This window comes from Pongo abelii, chromosome 1, assembly GCF_028885655.2.
Source record: "Pongo abelii isolate AG06213 chromosome 1, NHGRI_mPonAbe1-v2.0_pri, whole genome shotgun sequence".
NCBI lineage: Eukaryota > Metazoa > Chordata > Mammalia > Primates > Hominidae > Pongo > Pongo abelii.
Window position 1 is genome coordinate 13,784,622 of NC_071985.2, and position 18,869 is coordinate 13,803,490.

The window sequence follows — 18,869 nt, forward strand, 5'->3', positions numbered from 1 at the left end:
TACCCAGTCTGTGGGGTGCCATTCACAATTTGTTCAACAATAGGAACCACACATTTTTATAACATGCTATGGGTCTTTGGAATTGAGTACAAGTAGTTGAAACTATATGTTAATTCTGTCAGTGTCAAAGGGATCTCCTTTTCATTTGTATCTGAACTTCCATTTTAAAAACTTTTGAATACGCTACTCTCAGCATACTGCTTACGGGGTAGCCTGCTCCGCAAGAGCAGTCAAAAAATAAATTAAAAAAAAAAAAAAAAAAACTTTTAAATAAAAGCCAAACTAAAACAGAGGGGTGGAAAAAAAGAAAAATGCAGATATGCTAAAGGAAAACAAGACTACTAGAATCTCATATTTGGAGATAATCACATTTAACATTTTTGCTTCCATGTGTATATAGTTGCTAGGATTATGCTGTTCATTCTACTTTATAATTTACTTACTTTAACATATCACGAACGTCTTTTGATATGATATGCTCTATTATTTGTAATGGCTATATAGAATTACATTGTACGAGAGTATTGTCATTTAACTCTGTATTTGGGTATTGGTAGAGTTTCAGTTTTTCGGTGTTATGGAAAAGACTGTAGTAAATATCACTGCACCTCTGTTTTATGTGTATAACTGGTTATTTTCTTAGGATGAATTGTTGGGTCAAAGGGCATACACATTTTTAAGTCACATGATTCCTTCCTGGAGGGGAGTTTAGCAATTTGTATCAGTGTGAACAATCATTAGCAATATATGAGAGTGCCTGTTTTCCTACATCCTTTTATTATTTCACATATGAACTTTTTTCCTTTTTAAGTGCAGAATATACCATCAAAGTTATCTTTACTTTAGGAATAGTGGTTCAGGTCGGGCTCAGTGGCTCATACCTGTAATCCCAGCACTTTGGGAGGCTGAGGCGGGTGAATCACAAGGTCAGGAGTTCTAGACCAGCCTGGCCAAGATGGCAAAACCCCGTCTCTACTAAAAATACAAAAATTAGCTGGGTGCGGTGGCAGGCCCCTGTAATCCCAGTTACTCGGGAGGCTGAGGCAGGAGAATCACTTGAACCCACAGGACAGGTTGCAGTGAGCCAAGATCACACTACTGCACTCCAGCCTGGGCGACAGAGTGAGAGAGACTCCGTCTCAAAAAAAAAAAGAATAGTGGTTCAGATACATAGTGTTGGATCTCAGTTTTTGCAGGAAGCCATTCTTTGGTTTGTTCATTCACATGAGGTACTTAATCTCACTGTGTCTATTTCCTCCTCTAAGATGAAGTGCCACAGCACCCATTTCAGATGGTTATTCTGGGGGCTAAATGATATAACACACGTAGACTGCTTAGAACATGCTGCCACATGCCACACATTCAGTAGATCAATAGATGTTGTCATTATCATTATACTCCTCATCTGGATTGAGGGGGTCCTGTTCTTTAAGAGCAGTGTTTCTTCACCAGGGGCAATTTGCCCTCCGCACACAGAGCAGTGTATAGAGACATTTTCAGTTGTTAAAATGTAGGGTGATACTGGCATCTAGTGGGTAAAGGGACAGGGATTCTGCTAAACATCCTGCAGCCACAGGACACCACCTCACCCCTGCCCCAGCAAATAATTATCTGGCCCAAAATGTCATTGGTGCTGAGGTTGAGAAACTGTATTCCAAAAGAAGGTCACATGAGGTGCAGCAAAGAGGAAGAAAATAAACTTTAATGCTTCAAGCTAATCACAATTTTATGGAGTCTGCTCCATTACCTTGGTCAGCCTTATAGAAAGAATTGCAAATTTTGATTAGTTCATAAAAAATACTATTTTCGCTAGAATGTCCTTGTTCTTTAGGAAATACATGCTGAAATACTTAAAAATTCATGATATCTGTATTTTATTTTTAAGTGATCCAACAACAGAAAAGTATGTGTGTAGAGAGAGAGAAAAGGCAAATGTGGCAAAATGTGAACAATTGGTGAGTCTAGGTGATTTGAATGGTAATTTGAACTTTTCTATAGGTTTGAAGTTTTTCAAAACAAAAATCGGGTTGGGGGAGAGGGGTTAACCTTCCTTGCTTGTGTTCAGGGTGGTATATCTGGCAGTGGGTACTAATGATGGGAAGTACTCAGCCAAAATAGTGAGTTACCTTTGTAGTTAGTAAGACTTTTTTTCCCCCTAATTTTTATTTACTTACGTATTTTTTTTGAGACAGGCTCTGGCTCTGCTGCCCAGGCTGGAGTCCAGTGGCATGATCATAGCTCACTGCAGCCTCAACCATCTGGGCTCAAATGATCCTCCTACCTCAACCTCATGAGTAGCTGGGACTACAGGCACCTGCCACCATGCCCAACTAAATTTTTTATATCTGGTTTTTTTTTTTTTTTTTTGAGACAGCATTTTGCTCTGTCACCCAGGCTGGAGTGCAGTGGCATGATCCTGGCTCACTGCAACCTCTGCCTCCCACGTTCAAGTGATTCTCCTGCCCCAGCCTCTCAAGTAGCTGGGATTACAGGCACATGCCACCACACTGGCTAATTTTTGTATTTTTTAGTAGAGACAAGGTTTCACCATGTTGGCCAGGCTGGTCTCGAACTCCTGACCCCAGGTGATCCACCTACCTTGGCCTCCCAAAGTGCTGAGATTACAGCCATGAGCCACCACGCCTGGCCTAAATTTTTTATTTCTTGTACAGATGGGTGTTTCGCTATGTTGGCAGGCTGGTCTTGAACTTCTGGCCTCAAGCAATCCTCTCACCTCCCAAAGGTCTAGGATTACAGGCTTGAGACACCACACCAGATCTAGTTTGTTTGTTTGTTTGTTTGTTTAGAAACGGAGTCTCACTCTGTCACCCAGGCAGGAGTGCAGTGGTGCGATCTTGGCTCACTGCAACCTCCACCTCCTGGGTTCAAGCAATTCTCCTGCCTCAGCCTCCTGAGTAGCTGGTACTATAGGCGTGTGCCATCACACCTTGCTAATTTTTTGTATTTTTAGTAGAGATGGAGTTTCACCGTGTTAGCCAGGATGGTCTTGATCTCCTGATCTCGTGATCCGCCCACCTGCCTTGGCCTCCCGAAGTGCTGGGATTACAGGCATGAGCCACTGCACCTGGCCACCAGGTCTAGTTATTAAGAGTTCTAATGACTATAGCCTTGTGCTTTTTATCTCCCTTCAGGCTTTAGGCTAAATAGACTTGATTTTATTACTTTTATTAATTTTGTATAATATTTTTTTCTTTTAAAGACAAGCAGGCCAGGTGTGGTGTCTCAGGCTTATCCTCCCAGCACTCTGGGAGGCCGAGGCGGGCAGATCATTGAGCCCATGAGTTTGAGACGACCAGCCTGGGCAACTTGATGAAACCCAGTCCCTATTCAAACAACAAAAATAACCACACACGCAAAAAGCAAGCAATTATTTAATAGTGGCTGTACCTGGTGGGGAGCTAAGATTATGGATGATTTTAATTTTCTTCTTTTTGTATATCTATCTTCTAAGTGTTCCATAATAAACATATATTAGCTTTATATAATAGAAAAAATAAACAGCAATTAAAAAAATTCTCTCCTGTTGTACAAAATTCTATTTTTGTTGAAAATATGTTTAATTTTAAATACTTTTTTTTTGCTGCATTAAGGCTGATTGGGTTTATTTGCTCGGAAGAATGATAGTGATTGTTTGCTGGCATATCATCAGCAAAGAGTAACAGAAGAGAAATAGGTAGTGTATTCCATTTGCGAGAGGAAGTTCATCTTATTCCCTCCACACTTGGTGATTGCCTGGAGTCACATGTCAGCAGTATAGCTTGTCCAGTAAGCAGGTCGCCTGTAAGGTTTTCATTGTGTAGCTCACTAAAGCATAAATCTCAGTGGGCGTCACAAGTGATTCTTCACAAGTGAAGACTACTGTGTGTTTCTCTTAAAATATTTATGTTTTGGCCGGGCGTGATGGCTCACATCTGTAATCCCAGCACTTTGGGAGGCTGAGGCGGGTGGATCACGAGGTCAGGAAATCCAGACCATCCTGGCTAACATGGTGAAACCCCATCTCTACTAAAAATAAAAAATTAGCCAGGTGTGGTGGCGCATGCCTGTAGTCCCAGCTACCCAGAAGGCTGAGGCAGGAGGATCACTTGAACACGGGAGGCAGAGGTTGTAGTGAGCCAAAATCGCACCACTGCACTCCAGCCTGAGTGACAGGGACAGAGCGAGACTCCGTCTCAAAAAAAAAAAAAAAATCTCTCTCTCTCTCTCTCTCTCTCTCTCTCTCTCTAATTTTATGTTGTCCTTAATGGTACAGTTGGAACCTCAAACTAATTTCAGTAAAAAGCAGACTATTTTTGTTCACCTAAGTCACTAGCAACATTATTGTTAGCATTATGGACACTTATATCCTTAAACAGAGTTTCACTCCTGTTGCCCAGGCTGAAATGCAATGGCTCAATCTCGGTTCACTGCAACCTCCACTTCCCAGGTTCAAATGATTCTCCTGCCTCAGCCTCCCGAATAGCTGGGATTACGAGTGCCCGCCACCACACCTGGCTAATTTTTTTTATTTTTAATAGAGACAGGGTTTCACCACGTTGGCCAGGCTGGTTTTGAACTCCTGACCTCAGGTGATCCACCCACCTCGGCCTCCCAAAGTGCTGGGATTACAGGTATGAGCCACCGTGCCCGGCCTATATCCTTATTTTTTATGAAGGTTGAAATTCTTTATATATAGTCATTTCTCCAATCCACAAGAAGTTGTTAACGTTTATAGGCACAGAAGTACTGTATATATTTAAGCTACTCTGTTGTTTGGATGAGAAATTAGAAGCTTTATGGAAAAGAACTGATGCATGAAAGGAGTTACAGACAGCTTGCTTATGTTATGGGAGAGATACATATGATATCTCATTTTTCCAACCTGTATCATGCTATTTTTTCCCAACTTTTATTTTAGTTTTTATGATCTTAGCAGGGAATTGCCATAAACAAGATGTTTTGGATCTTAAGAGATACCTGGTCTCCCTCTCCCTCTCCCTCTCCCTCTCCCTCTCCCTCCCCTTTCTTCGGTCTCCCTCTCCTTCTTTTTTCGGTCTCCCGCTGTTATCGAAGCTGGATTGTACTGCCATGATCTCGGCGCGCTGCAACCTCCCTGCCTCGGGCTCCTGTGACTCTCCTGCCTTGGCCTGCCGAGTGCCTGGGATTACAGGCGCGCGCCGCCACGCCTGAATGGTTTTTGTATTTTTGGTGGAGACGAGGTTTCGCCGTGTTGACCGGGCTGGTCTCCAGCTCCTGGCCTTGAGTGATCTGCCTGCCTCGGCCTCCCGAGGTGCTGGGATTGCAGACGGAGTCTCGCTAACTCAGTGCTCAATGGTGCTCAGGCTGGAGTGCAGTGGTGTGATCTCGGCTCGCTGCAACCTCCACCTACCAGCCTCCTGCCTTGGCCTCTTAAAGTGCTAAGATTACAGCCTCTGCCCCGCCGCCACCCCGTCTAGGAAGTGAGGAGCATCTCTGCCTGGCCGCCCATCGTCTGGGATGTGAGGAGCCCCTCTGCCCGGCCGCCCTATCTGGGAAGTGAGGAGCGCCTCTGCCCGGCCACCCATCGTCTGGGATGTGAGGAGCGTCTCTGCCCGGCTGCCACCCCGTCTGGGAGGAAGTGAGGAGCGCCTCTGCCCGGCTGCCACCCCGTCTGGGAGGAAGTGAGGAGCGCCTCTGCCCGGCTGCCCCGTCTGGGAGATGAGGAGCACCTCTGCCCGGCCGCCCCGTCTGGGAGGTGAGGAGCGCCTCTGCCTGGCCGCCACCCCGTCTGGGAGGAAGTGAGGAGCGCCTCTGCCCGGTTGCCCCATCTGGGAAGTGAGGAGCGCCTCTGCCTCGCCGCCACCCCGTCTGGGAAGTGAGGAGCGCCTCTGCCCGGCCGCCACCCCATATGGGAAGTGAGGAGCGCCTCTGCCCGGCCGCCACCCCATATGGGAAGTGAGGAGCGCCTCTGCCTCGCCGCCACCCCGTCTGGGAAGCGAGGAGCGCCTCTGCCTGGCCACCACCCCGTCTGGGAAGTGAGGAGCGCCTCTGCCCGGCCGCCACCCCATATGGGAAGTGAGGAGCGCCTCTGCCCGGCCGCCACCCCATATGGGAAGTGAGGAGCGCCTCTGCCTCGCCGCCACCCCGTCTGGGAAGCGAGGAGCGCCTCTGACTGGCCGCCACCCCATATGGGAAGTGAGGAGCGCCTCTGCCCGGCCGCCCCTTCTGGGAGGTGAGGAGCGCCTCTGCCCAGCCGCCCCGTCTGGGAGGTAAGGAGTGCCTCTGCCCGGCCGCCCCGTCTGGGAGGTGAGGAGCGCCTCTGCCTGGCCGCCACCCCGTCTGGGAGGAAGTGAGGAGCACCTCTGCCCAGCTGCCCCATCTGGGAAGTGAGGAGCGCCTCTACCCGGCTGCCACCCCGTATGGGAAGTGAGGAGCGCCTCTGCCCGGCCGCCCACTCTGGGAAGTGAGGAGCGCCTCTGCCTGGCCGCCCACTCTGGGAGGTGAGGAGCGCCTCTGCCTGGCCACTCCGTCTGGGAAGGGAGGAGCGCCTCTGCCCGGCCACCCCGTCTGGGAGGTGAGGAGCGCCTCTGCCCGGCCGCCACCCCGTCTGGGAGGAAGTGAGGAGCACCTCTGCCCGGCCGCCCCGTCTGGGAGGTGAGGAGCGCCTCTGCCCAGCCGCCACCCCGTCTGGGAGGAAGTGAGGAGCACCTCTGCCTGGCCGCCCCGTCTGAGAAGTGAGGAGCGCCTCTGCCCGGCCGCCACCCCGTCTGGGAGGAAGTGAGGAGTGCCTCTGCCCGGCTGCCCCATCTGGGAAGTGAGGAGCGCCTCTGCCCGGCCGCCACCCCATATGGGAAGTGAGGAGCGCCTCTGCCTGTCCACTCCGTCTGGGAGGTGAGGAGCGCCTCTGCCCGGCCGTCACCCCGTCTGGGAGGAAGTGAGGAGCACCTCTGCCCGGCTGCCCCGTCTGGGAGATGAGGAGCACCTCTGCCCGGCCGCCCCGTCTGGGAGGTGAGGAGCGCCTCTGCCTGGCCACCACCCCGTCTGGGAGGAAGTGAGGAGCGCCTCTGCCCGGGCGGCCACGTCTGGGAAGTGAGGAGCGCCTCTGCCTGGCCGCCACCCCGTCTGGGAGGAAGTGAGGAGCGCCTCTGCCTGGCTGCCCCATCTGGGAAGGGAGGAGCACCTCTGCCCAGCCGCCACACTGTCTGGGAAGTGAGGAGCGCCTCTGCCTGGCCACCCCGTCTAGGAGGTGAGGAGCGCCTCTGCCCGGCCGCCCAGTCTGGGAAGTGAAGAGCGCCTCTGCCCGGCCGCCCAGTCTGGGAAGTGAGGAGCGCCTCTGCCCGGCCGCCCTGTCTGGGAGGTGAGGAGCGCCTCTGCCTGGCCGCTACCCCGTCTGGGAGGAAGTGAGGAGCGTCTCTGTCTGGGAAGTGAGGAGCGCCTCTGCCCGGCCGCCCGGTCTGGGAAGTGAGGAGCGCCTCTGCCCGGCCACCCCCTCTGGGAAGTGAGGAGCGCCTCTGCTCGGCCGCCCCGTCTGGGAAGTGAGGAGCGCCTCTGCCCGGCCGCCCCGTCTGGGAGGTGAGGAGCGCCTCTGCCCGGCTGCCACCCGGTCTGGGAGGAAGTGAGGAGCGCCTCTGCCCGGGCGGCCACGTCTGGGAAGTGAGGAGCGCCTCTGCCCGGGCGGCCCCGTCTGGGAAGCGAGGAGTGCCTCTGCCCGGGCGGCCCCGTCTGGGAAGCGAGGAGCGCCTCTGCCCGGCCGCCCTGTCTGGGAGGTGAGGAGCGCCTCTGCCCGGCTGCCCTGTCTGGGAGGTGTACCCAACAACTCCGAAGAGACAGCGACCATCGGGAGCGGGCCATGAGGACGATGGCGGTTTTGTTGAAAAGAAGAGGGGGGGAAGTGTGGGGAAAGGAAGGAGAGATCAGATTGTTGCTGTGTCTGTGTAGAAAGAGGTGGGCATAGGAGACTCCATTTTGTTCTGACTAGGAGAAATTCTTCTGCCTTGGGATGCTGTTGATCTATGGCCTTTCCCCCAGCCCCATGCTCTCTGAAACATGTGCTGTGTCAACTCAGGGTTAAATGGATTAAGGGCGGTGCAAGATGTGCTTTGTTAAACAGATGCTTGAAGGCAGCATGCTCTTTAAGAGTCATCACCACTCCCTAATCTCAAGTACCCAGGGGCACAAACACTGCAGAAGGCCGCAGGGTCCTCTGCCTAGGAAAACCAGAGACCTTTGTTCATGTGTTTATCTCCTGACCTTCTCTCCACTATTATCCTATGACCCTCCCATATCCCCCTCTCCAAGAAACACCCAAGAATCATCAATAAATAGTTCATAAATTTAAAAAAAAAAAAAAAAAAAGAAACATTTTAAGGGAGCTACTACATCCAAGATATTGTTCTCAGCATAGGGGTTTGCCTGTAAGCCTGTTTTAAATTTTCTTCCTTTGAAATACCTTGGTATATAACAAAAAAATAAATAAATAAATAAAAATGGGGGAAACTGGCAAAAAAAAAAAAAAAAAGAGATACCTGGCTTCATAATTGCCTTACATCAGAATAAAAAGTAGGTATATGAGAGCAGAGGTGAGGAACAGAAATTAAACTGTGTTGTAGAGCAGAAACAGGTTTAGGAGACAGGTGGAAGATAAAGCTTCTTCCCTGCTTAGTAACAAAACAGCTGATGGGTTATTTAAGTTCCATGAATAAGTCAAGATGATTTGGGGGGACTAGGGAATTTTTCTGGTAACTGTTCAATTATTCATTGAATTTGTTTGTTGTATCATAGCCTAGTCACAGACAAAATGGAGTTGGGTGCCAGGAAGGACCCTCTGTGAAATAGCATGTCACATGTCATGTCAATTGAATGGACAGTACAGAGAATTACTCATTTTATCATCACCGTTTCTAGATTTGTAGTTTCAAGGTGAGGATTTTTATCTGGTCACTATACTTTTTACTTTTGGTATGATTCATTATTTCCTTTTTGCTTTCCTCTTAAATATTAATCATTAGGATTTGCTACCTAGCCTTCTGTTTTATTTTACTCATTCTTCCCAGGCAATTTCATTCATTACTGCCTGTATGCTGAAGGCTGTTAAATCTATAATTACAGCCCCAGCATCTCTTGTGAACTCCAGACACGCTTTGAGCTGCCTCCTGAACTTCTCCACTTCAGTGTCCCATGGGCATTCTAATGGTAACATTGTCTCCATCCTACCTGTTCTCATCACCTGTATTTTCAATCTTAGGTAACCATCTCCTTTTCCTCAAGTCACCTAAACCAGAATCATGAGAGTTATCCTCACTCTCATGTCCAGGTACTCACCAAGTCCTATCAGTTCCTTATCCTAAGTATATATGCTATCAATCCTTCCAAACTCTATCACTATGAAAGTTTTAGAAGAAAATACATTAGCTGAATACAAAGTGATAAACTGCCTGAGGAATCTGGACTCTTGGAATATTTTTATCTGTTTTGGAGGAGGAAAAAAGTATTATTTCTTTAAAAAAAAAAAAAAGGAAAGAAAGGAAGGGAAAGGGAAAGGTTGGGCGGTGGCTCACGCCTGTAATCCTAGCACTTTGGGAGGCTGAGGCAGGCGGATCACTAGGTCAGGAGTTCAAGACCAGCCTGGCCAACATGGTGAAACCCCATCTCTACTGAAAATACAAAAATTAGCTAGGCATAGTGGTGCATTCCTGTAATCCCAGCTACTAGGGAGGCTGAGGCAGGAGAATCACTTGAACCAGGACCTGGGAGGCGGGGTTTGCAGTGAGCAGAGATCACGCCACTGCACTCCAGCCTGGGCTACAGAGTGAGACTCCATCTCAAAAAAATAAAAATAAAAAAGAATAAAAAGTTTATATCACTCTGTACAGAGGGAAAAAAATGTTTATAAACCACTGACTTAGCTTATCAGACAAATTGAATTTTGTATGGTTTCCCTATACTGCTGGCTAAAATGAGACATTATTGTAAAGTACTTTATCTCTTCATTTTAACATGAAAGTTTTTAGAGTATTAGAGCTATATCTTTCATTTAATCCTCTATACTATAGTCAATTCTAGCTGATTTTTAGTTCAACATTATTTATTCAGTAAACATTTTGAGTTGTCAGTCATGTCAGGCCGGGCTCAATGCTGGGGATGCAGTGGTTGATCAGGCAAGCTCCTTCCTGTTCTCAAGGTGTTTGTCTTCTAGTAGAGGCAGTTAGTTGAATAATAAAATAAATAAGAAATATCAGAGTGATAAATGGTATTAAGAAGATAAAGCAGGTTGCTGTGATAGAAGGAAGTTGGGAGGTGGAGCCTTCTGGAGGCCATCTGGAGGAAGCCTCTCGGAGGAGAAGGTAGTGGAGCTGAGACCTGAGTAGGACTAAGGAGCCAGCTGTGCACAGAATTAAAAATGGGATCATGGAGAAATTAGAAGACATTAAGATTTCAGTATATATCAGACCTTGGGACGGGGGGCATAGCTCTCTAAGCTCAGAATTTAATAGTAGTAATCACAAAGGAAAAGTTTGTCAGATTTGCCAAGGTAAAATTTATGGACTTCTGAATTTCAAAAATAGCATTAAGTAGCAAATGAAAAACTATTTTAGCATATAAAATGTGCACAGGATTAAGATAATTACTCTATTAAAAGCTTGCATAGATGAATAAGAAAAATAGAAAACTCAGAGGGCAGATGGCAAAGCAGCATGATAAGGCAGTCCTCAGAAGAGAACATGCAATTCATGAACATCACTAGGAATCAGAAATCCAACTAAGCCAATCATTTTTTTTTTTTTTTTTAATTCAGGCAGGGCGCCTGTATTTAAAAAAATTACAGTGGCTCATGCCTGTAATCCCAGCACTTTGGGAGGCCAAGGCGGGCAGATCACTTGAGGTCAGGAGTTCCAGACCAGCCTGGCCAACATGGCGAAACCCCGTCTCTACTAAATATCCAAAAATTAACCTGGCGTGACAGTGTGCGCCTGTAATCCCAGCTACACAGGAGGCTGAAGCAAGAGAATTGCTTAAACCTGGAGACTGAAGGTTGCAGTGAGCTGAGATCGCACCATTGCACTCCAGCCTGGGTGGCAGAGCGAGGCTCTGTGTCAAAAAATGAAAAATAAATCCAACTAAATGAGGAATCATTTTGTAAAAATCTAGTATATTAGGTTAAACTTTTTTTTACTAGTATCCCAAACCAGGGAGAATACAGTGCACTTGTCATTCTCATACATTGCTGATAACCCTATAAATTAGTAAAAGTTGCTTTCAAAAAGCGGTTGGTGGTGTATACCAAAATCTACAAAAAATACCTCTGTCTTGTCCCAGTAATTTCACCTCTGGGAATTTAAGTAAAAAACAAATTGTTAGGGGTAAATAAACATGTACACCAAAACATGCCTACATTATTTTAGTAGATACTTAGTAGATATTTTAGTAGACATTTAGTAGCAACCAAATATCTAACAGTAGGGGAAAATGAGTAAATCAGGATGTATCTGCTCATTGGGATGTTATACACACATGAGGAAGAATGGTTGTGACAGCTGCAACAACATAAGGAAATGCTTTTGATACAATGGGAAATGGCAAACAGCAGTATGCAAAATTGTCTATATACTCTTTGTAATTGGTTTTTTATATGTGCATGGAAAAAATGGTCAAGGATATACACCAAACGCTAACAGTGGTATGTCAGAGTTATGGGGTGAAAATTTTAAGTGATATGTTTTGGAAAAAATTTTCTCTAAAAATCTTGCCTGAAAGCATACTTAAAACCTAAATGACAGCAATAAGGAAATTGACTCACTATTCATCTTTCCACAAAAGAGCTTTGAAGGTACAATCGTGTGGGAGAGCCAAGACCTCCATGGCCTTGTGTCAAGAAATCTCCACAAAGTGACAGTGAATGATGGAGGGGGAGTTCTCAGAGTCATTACAGTAAGTCATTTTTTTTTAAGGTTTAATTGCATATTTTAGCTTCTTTTTAATATATAAAATTGTTCTAAAATTTACCTTAGAGCCCAGGCAGCATGGAGCAATGATTCTTGTGTGTTTTACAACATATATAGTAGCAAATGTTTTTGTCTTCATAGTAAAGGCAAAAACTCAAATATGATCCTGTAACTCCAGTGTTAGTGAGTTTACAGTTTTGCCTTAAGATTGATGCATTTTTGAAGTGCAATATTTTATTTCTCTTTTTTTTTTTGAGAGGGTCTCACTTTGTTGCCCAGGCTGGGATGTAGTAGCACGATCACAGCTCACTGCAGCCTCCACCTCCTGGCTTAAACAATCCTCCCACATAGCTGGGACTACAGGTGCGCACCACTACACCCAGCTAACTTTTTGTGTTTTTTGTAGAGATGGGGTTTCACCATGTTGCCCAGGCTGGTTGCAAACTTCTGAGCTCAAGTGATCCGCCCACCTATGCTTCCCAAAGTGCTATATTACAGGCATGAGCCACTGCGCCTGGCCTATTTCTCAGTAATTTTTAAGTTAGCATTCTTTAAGAACACTTGCTCAGTAGTATTCAGAGTATTTACTATCTCACCTTGAAAATAAAATCTCAGTTAAAATACTATAATTAGCCAGGCACGGTGGCTCATGCCAATAATCCCAGAACTTTAGGAGGCCGAGGCAGGTGGATCACTTGAGGCCAGGGGTTTAACACTGGCCTGGGCAACATAGCAAGACCCCGTCTGTACTAAAAATACAAAAACTTAGCCAGGCATGGGTGGCGCATGCCTGGAATCCCAGCTACTCAGGTGGCTGAGGTATGAGAATTGCTTGAAGCTAGGAGGCAGAAGTTTCAGTGAGCTGAGATCACACCACTGCACTCCAGCCTGGGTGGCAGAGTGAGACTCTGTCTCAAAAAAAAAAAAAAAAAAAAAAACCCAGCTATAGATAAAAATATTGGAAAATAAGGCAGGTGTGCTGGCTTATGCTACTTGGGAGGCTGAGGTGGGAGGATTGCTTGAACCCCAGAGGTGGAGGTTGCAGTGAGCCAAGATCACGCCACTGCACTCCAACCTGGGCAACAGAGCGAGACTCCATCTCAAAACAAGACAAAAAAAATAGAAAATAAGATTGAGTACTTTCATTTATTTTGCTGAAGCAACTCTGGGATTTCTGACTCTCATATTTCTCATTCAGCTTTGCTTTAAATTTAAAACAGTTTGACAGGTGAATTTCTCAAAGTAAATATAGGACAATAAAGAAGGTATATGAAGACTTAAAATGAACTTTAGTAAACAAATGGTGTGTATGGTGGAATCATAGACAATCTTTTATTCTCCTCGATCTCCTGTCCAATGATTAGGAATGTACTTGGGATTTAAATTCACAAGCTTAGTGAATGAGTATTAACCTCATTTACATGGATTAATTTCTGAGTTGAAATGAATATATGATATGTTGTTACTCATTCAAAAAACATTTACTGCATACCTGTGGTAAGGCAGAAACAATGGCAGGGTAAAATAGACATACTAGTGGCCCACAGTGGGACTTACAGTCCAGTGAGGAAGAAAGACATTAAACAAATAGACCCACAGATTCATATGTAGTTACACATTTCGATTTGTAGGCCATGTTTAGGATTTCATTCATGTTTAGGATTTAGGATTTATTATGACAGGTAAATTTCACAAAGTAAATGGAGGACAATAAAGATGGTGTTTACTTTAGTAAACACACACACCACTTGTTTACTAAAGTTCATTTTAAGTCTTATGAAAAATTTTTTATTGAAAATAGAAAGTTTTATGGAATTATGACGTTTTTCTTTCCTTATTTTCAAGGCAAACACCTTTACTATCTTGCCTCCTTTTCTATTTATGAAACTTTAAAATACCCAGCATATGCCGAAATTCTGTAGTACTGGTTACAGTAAAAGAAATAAGTTGGCCAGGCACAGTGGCTCACGCCTGTAATCCCAGCACTTTGGGAGGCTGAGGTGGGAGGATCACGAGGTCAAGAGATCAAGACCAGCCTGGCCAACATGGTGAAACCCCGTCTCTACTAAAAATACAAAAATTAGCTGGGCGTGGTGGTGGGTGCCTGTAGTCCCAGCTACTCGGAAGGCTGAGGCAGGAGAATTGCTTGAACCCAGGAGGTGGAGGTTGGAGTGAGCCTAGATCGCACCACTGCACTCCAGCCTGGCTACAGAGCGAGACTCCGTCGCAAAAAAAAAAAGGAAAATAGATTTCTGAGTTGAGAACTAGGTTCAAATGTAAAGACTCAAATGATCTGCTTTGGGAGTAAAAATTATTATAGAGGGCTAAAGATAGCTTAAACATACAGTTAACCTAAAAAAACAAAAACAAAACCAGGTAACTTTTTAAAGCCTACGCTAAGAAACCCCAGGTACAAATTAAGGTTTTCATCAGAAACGCGTACAGCTGAGAGTTTTCACTAAGTTTTATTCCCTTGCCAGCAAGTAATGTCAGAAAAATTTTAAAGGCAAAAAGCCAAGTTGCGACCTTTTAGAGAGAAGTTAATAAACAGAAATTACTATTGAGTTCTAAAGCCAAAACAATATAGAAATATACAATAAAAAATAAAGCATAGGCTGGGTGCTGTGGCTCACGCCTGTAATCCCAGCATTTTGGGAGGCCGAGTTGGGCAGATCACCTGAGGTCAGGAGTTCGAGACCAGCCTGACCAACATGGTGAAACCCCGTCTCTACTAAAAACACAAAAATTAGCCAGGTGTGGTGGCTAACGCCTGTAATCCCAGCTACTCAAGAGGCTGAGGAAGGAGAATCGCTTGAACCCGGGAGGCGGAGGTTTCAGTGAGCCAAGATCACGCCATTGCACTCCAGCCTGGGCGACAAGAGCGAAACTCCGTCTCAAAAAAGTAACTAAGTAGGCCGGGCGCAGTGGCTCACACCTGTAATCCCAGCACTTTAGGAGGCTGCCGCAGGCAGATCACCTGAGGTCAGGAGTTCGAGACCAGCCTGGCCAACATGGTGAACCCCGTCTCTACTAAAAATACAAAAATTAGCCAGCCGTGCTGGCAGGTGCCTGTAATCTCAGCTACTCGGGAGGCTGAGGCAAGAGAATCGCTTGAACCCGGGAGGCAGATGTTGCAGTGAGCCGAAATCGCACCGTTGCACTCCAGGCTGGGGGACAAGAGTGAGACTTTGTCTCAAAAAAAAAAAAGTAAATAAGTAAATAACAAATAAATAAAGCATATACAGTCTTTTATGGAACTACAGTGTTGGAGTCTATAGCATGCACCTTTAGTAATTTTCACATTTGGCTAAAAACATTTTATTTTATTTTATTTTATTTTATTTTATTTTATTTATTTTTTTGAGATGGAGTGTCACTCTGTCACCCAGGCTGGAGTACAGTGGCACGATCTTGGCTCACTGCAGTCTCCTCCCAGGTTCAAGTGATACTCCTGCCTCAGCCTCCAGAGTAGCTGGGATTATAGGCACGCACCACCATGCCTAGCTAATTTTTTTGTATTTTTAGTAGAGACAGGGTTTCACCGTATTAGCTAGGATGGTCTTGATGTCTTGTCCTCGTGATCCACCCGCCTCCGCCTCCCAAATTGCTGGGATTACAGGTGTGAGCCACCGCGCCTGGCCTAACATATTTTAAATTAAATGACAGGTTACTACCGTGACCTCAGATTACTTGTTCTACTGGCCTTAAAACATTGCTTTGTACAGTACAACTCTGAAAAGATCTGTTTAAAAATAGCCAAGCAGTAGCTCTCTTGATTAAATGAAGGTGTAGAAAAAATACTGTAAATACACTGAATATGGAAATATGGACTCTAACTGTCTGATCTAGCCCACAACAGCCAGACAATACTTTGGTAGGTGTACCATAGTGGTTTACTGTATACAGAAGTAAAACAGCTCACTCTGAGTAAGGCCATTGGGTAACTTGTGAAGAGAGATAACTCTTTAATAATAAAAGTTTCTCCATTCTAAGAGGTAGAAAGGACTATCATTGGCTGCTGACACAATAGGCTTAGGCACCTTCAACAACATCAACAGGCCGGGCACAGTGGCCCACACCTGTAATTCCAGCACTTTGGGAGACCGAGGCGGGAGGATCACTTGAGCCCAGGAGTTCAAGACCAGCCTGGGCAACACAGTGAGACCTCTTCTCTACAAAAAATTTATAAATATTAGCTGGGCATGGTGGCACACACCTGTAGTGCCACCTGCTTGTGAGGCTGAGGTGGGAAGATTGTTCAAGGCTAGAATGAGGTATCATTGCACCACTGCACTCAGCCTGAGCATCAAAGTGAAACCCTGTCTGTAAAATGAAATTAGGCCAGTTGTGGTGGCTCACGCCTATAATCCCAGCACTTTGGGAGGCTGAGGCAGGCGGATCACCTGAGGTCAGGAGTTCGAGACCAGCCTCACCAATATGGTGAAACCCTGTCTCTTATTTAAAAAAAAAAAAAAAAGAAAAGAAAAAAAATTAAAAATTAAAAAAAATTTTTTAAAATCAATATTCAGTAGAGTTCAATTTGAATATTTGGGACAGACTGTTGATTTTGAGCCTTTCTCTGCATGGTCTCTTAACTTTAAAGTGTGCCAAGATGTATTTGAACTCATGAGAATTTTTAGTTTCCAAAAAATCAAAGGTCATAATACATATTTTTTTAAGTGGTGGGGATGGGATGTAAAATCAATTGCTTTTTGTACTACTAGAGTAGCAAGTACATAAACATTATTCTATGTATGTTGCAATTCTGAACACCTTATGGAATGTTGGGCATATCTTATCTTTAGTATTGTAATTAGATAACAAAAATAGTAGAATACTGTATGTCATCCTGATATTATAAGCCTCTAGTGCACCAGCATCTTAGATGCATTTATCTGCTGCAAGTGGAGTCATATTATGATTTTTGTCAAATCGATTTTAAAATATGATCAATATATTTTTAGTAATGAATCATTGAGTACATTCTTATTCCTTTCAGGCTGGGGAGGGTGCATTGCCTCATGAATTCTTGGAAGGTGTGGAGGGAGTTGCAGGTGGTTTTATATATACTATTCAGGGTAAGTTTGCTAGTTGAAACTTGAAAAGTACACTGAATCTCCTACACTTAATCTTTATACTTGACAGAAAAGGATTTTTTTTTTTTTTGTCTTTTAAAAAACTTTATTCAGATAAAATTCACCCTTTTAAAGTGGTTGAGTGGTTTTAGTGTATTCACAGAGTTCTACAACCGGCTCCATCTCCCAAAAGGAAACCCCACACCCATTAGCAGTTACTCCTCATTCTTCCCTCCCCAACCCTCCACCCCCTAACAACTACTGATGCACGTTCTTTCTCTATGGATTTGCCTATTTTGAACATTTCACATAAATGGAAATGTACAGTACGTGCTCTGTGTGTCAGTTCCTTTGCTGTAACATGTTTTCCAGGTCCGTCCATTTTGTATGTATCAGTACTTCTTTTTTATGATCATATAATATTCTATTGCATCGATATACCCTACTTTATTCATTCATTAATTGGTGGACATTTAGATTGCTTCTACTTTTTGAATATGAATAATTCTGTAGTAAACATGTAGGTACAAGTTTTTGTGTGGTCATATATTTCCATTTCTCTTAAATATCTAGGAGTAGAAGACCTGGGTCATGTAATTGTGTGTTTAATCACTTGAGGCACTGCCAGGTTGTTTTCTAAAGCAGCAGCCCATTTTACATTTCCATAGTCAGTATATGAGGATTCTAGTTTCTCCATATTCTTGTCAACACTTACTAAATTGTCTGTCTTTTAAAATATGCCAATCCTAGTGGGTGTAAATTGTTATTTCATTGTGATTTTTCTTTGTATTTCCATAATAACTAATGATGTTGAGCATTTTCTTCATGTGCTTATTGGCCATTTGTATATCTTCCTTTTTTTGTTGTTTTTCTTCTTTTTTTTGAGACGAGGCCTCACTCTGTTGCCCAGGCTGGAGTGCAATGGCATGATCACAGCTCACTGTAGCCTTGACCTCCTCGGGCTCAAGTGAACTTCCCATTTCAGCCTACTGAATAGCTGGGACTACAAGTGCATGCTACCATGCCCAGCTAATTATTAAATATTTTGTAGGGACAGGGTTTTGTCATATTGCTCAGGCTGCACGCTGTTAAAAGGGTGAATTATTATGGTATGTAAACTAGATGTGGGAAGTGAAGGAGAGGAAGAGGGAGGAAGTGAAGGAGGAAGGGGTGGAGAGAGGGAGAAGGTAGTGAGGGAGGGAGGGGTGGAGGGAAGAAGGGAGGAAAGGAGGGGAGAGAGAGAGAGTCATTTGTATATCTTTAGAGAAATATCTATTCAGATCCTTTGCCCATTTATAGAATTATTTTGTTATTGTTAAATTGTAAGAGTTCTTTATATATGCTGGATACAAGTCCCTTACCAGATACATGCTTTGCAAATGGTGCCCTTTAACACACAAAAGTTGTAAATTTTTATGAAGTCCAATTTTGTCACGTTTTTGTTATCATATGTAAGGAACCATTGTCTAATGTGAGGTCACAAAGATCTGTGCCTTTGTTATACAGTTCCAAGAATTTTATAGTTTTAGCACTTATATGTAGGTCTTGGATCCATGTTCATTTTCATATATGGCATGAAATAGAGGTTTAACTTCATTCTTTTGCATGTGGATATCCAGTTGTCCCAGCACCCATTTGTTGAAAATCAATGACTGTAAACGTAAGGATTTATTTCTGGACTCTCAATTCTATTCCATTGATCTATATGTCTGCGTCCTTAACAGTACTACACTGTCTTGATTATGTTGCTTTTTAGTAAGATTTGAAATTGGGAGGCTGGGCATGGTGGCTCACGCCTGTAATCCCAGCACTTTGGGAGGCCGAGGCAGGTGGATCACGAGGTCAGGAGTTCGAGACCAGCCTGACCAACATG

The 18,869-nt window shown here is 44.6% G+C and overlaps 1 protein-coding gene across 2 annotated transcripts in view; it reads left to right on the top strand.

Moving 5' to 3' along the window:
- Positions 1-18,869, top strand: part of B3GALNT2 (beta-1,3-N-acetylgalactosaminyltransferase 2) — a 60,852-nt gene that overhangs the window by 25,445 nt on the left and 16,538 nt on the right. For both annotated transcript variants that reach the window (XM_002809280.6, XM_063716329.1), the window contains exons 6-7: positions 11,797-11,907; positions 16,921-16,999. In XM_002809280.6, the coding sequence (XP_002809326.1) occupies positions 11,797-11,907; positions 16,921-16,999 (190 nt within the window). The remainder of the gene's footprint in view (positions 1-11,796; positions 11,908-16,920; positions 17,000-18,869) is intronic.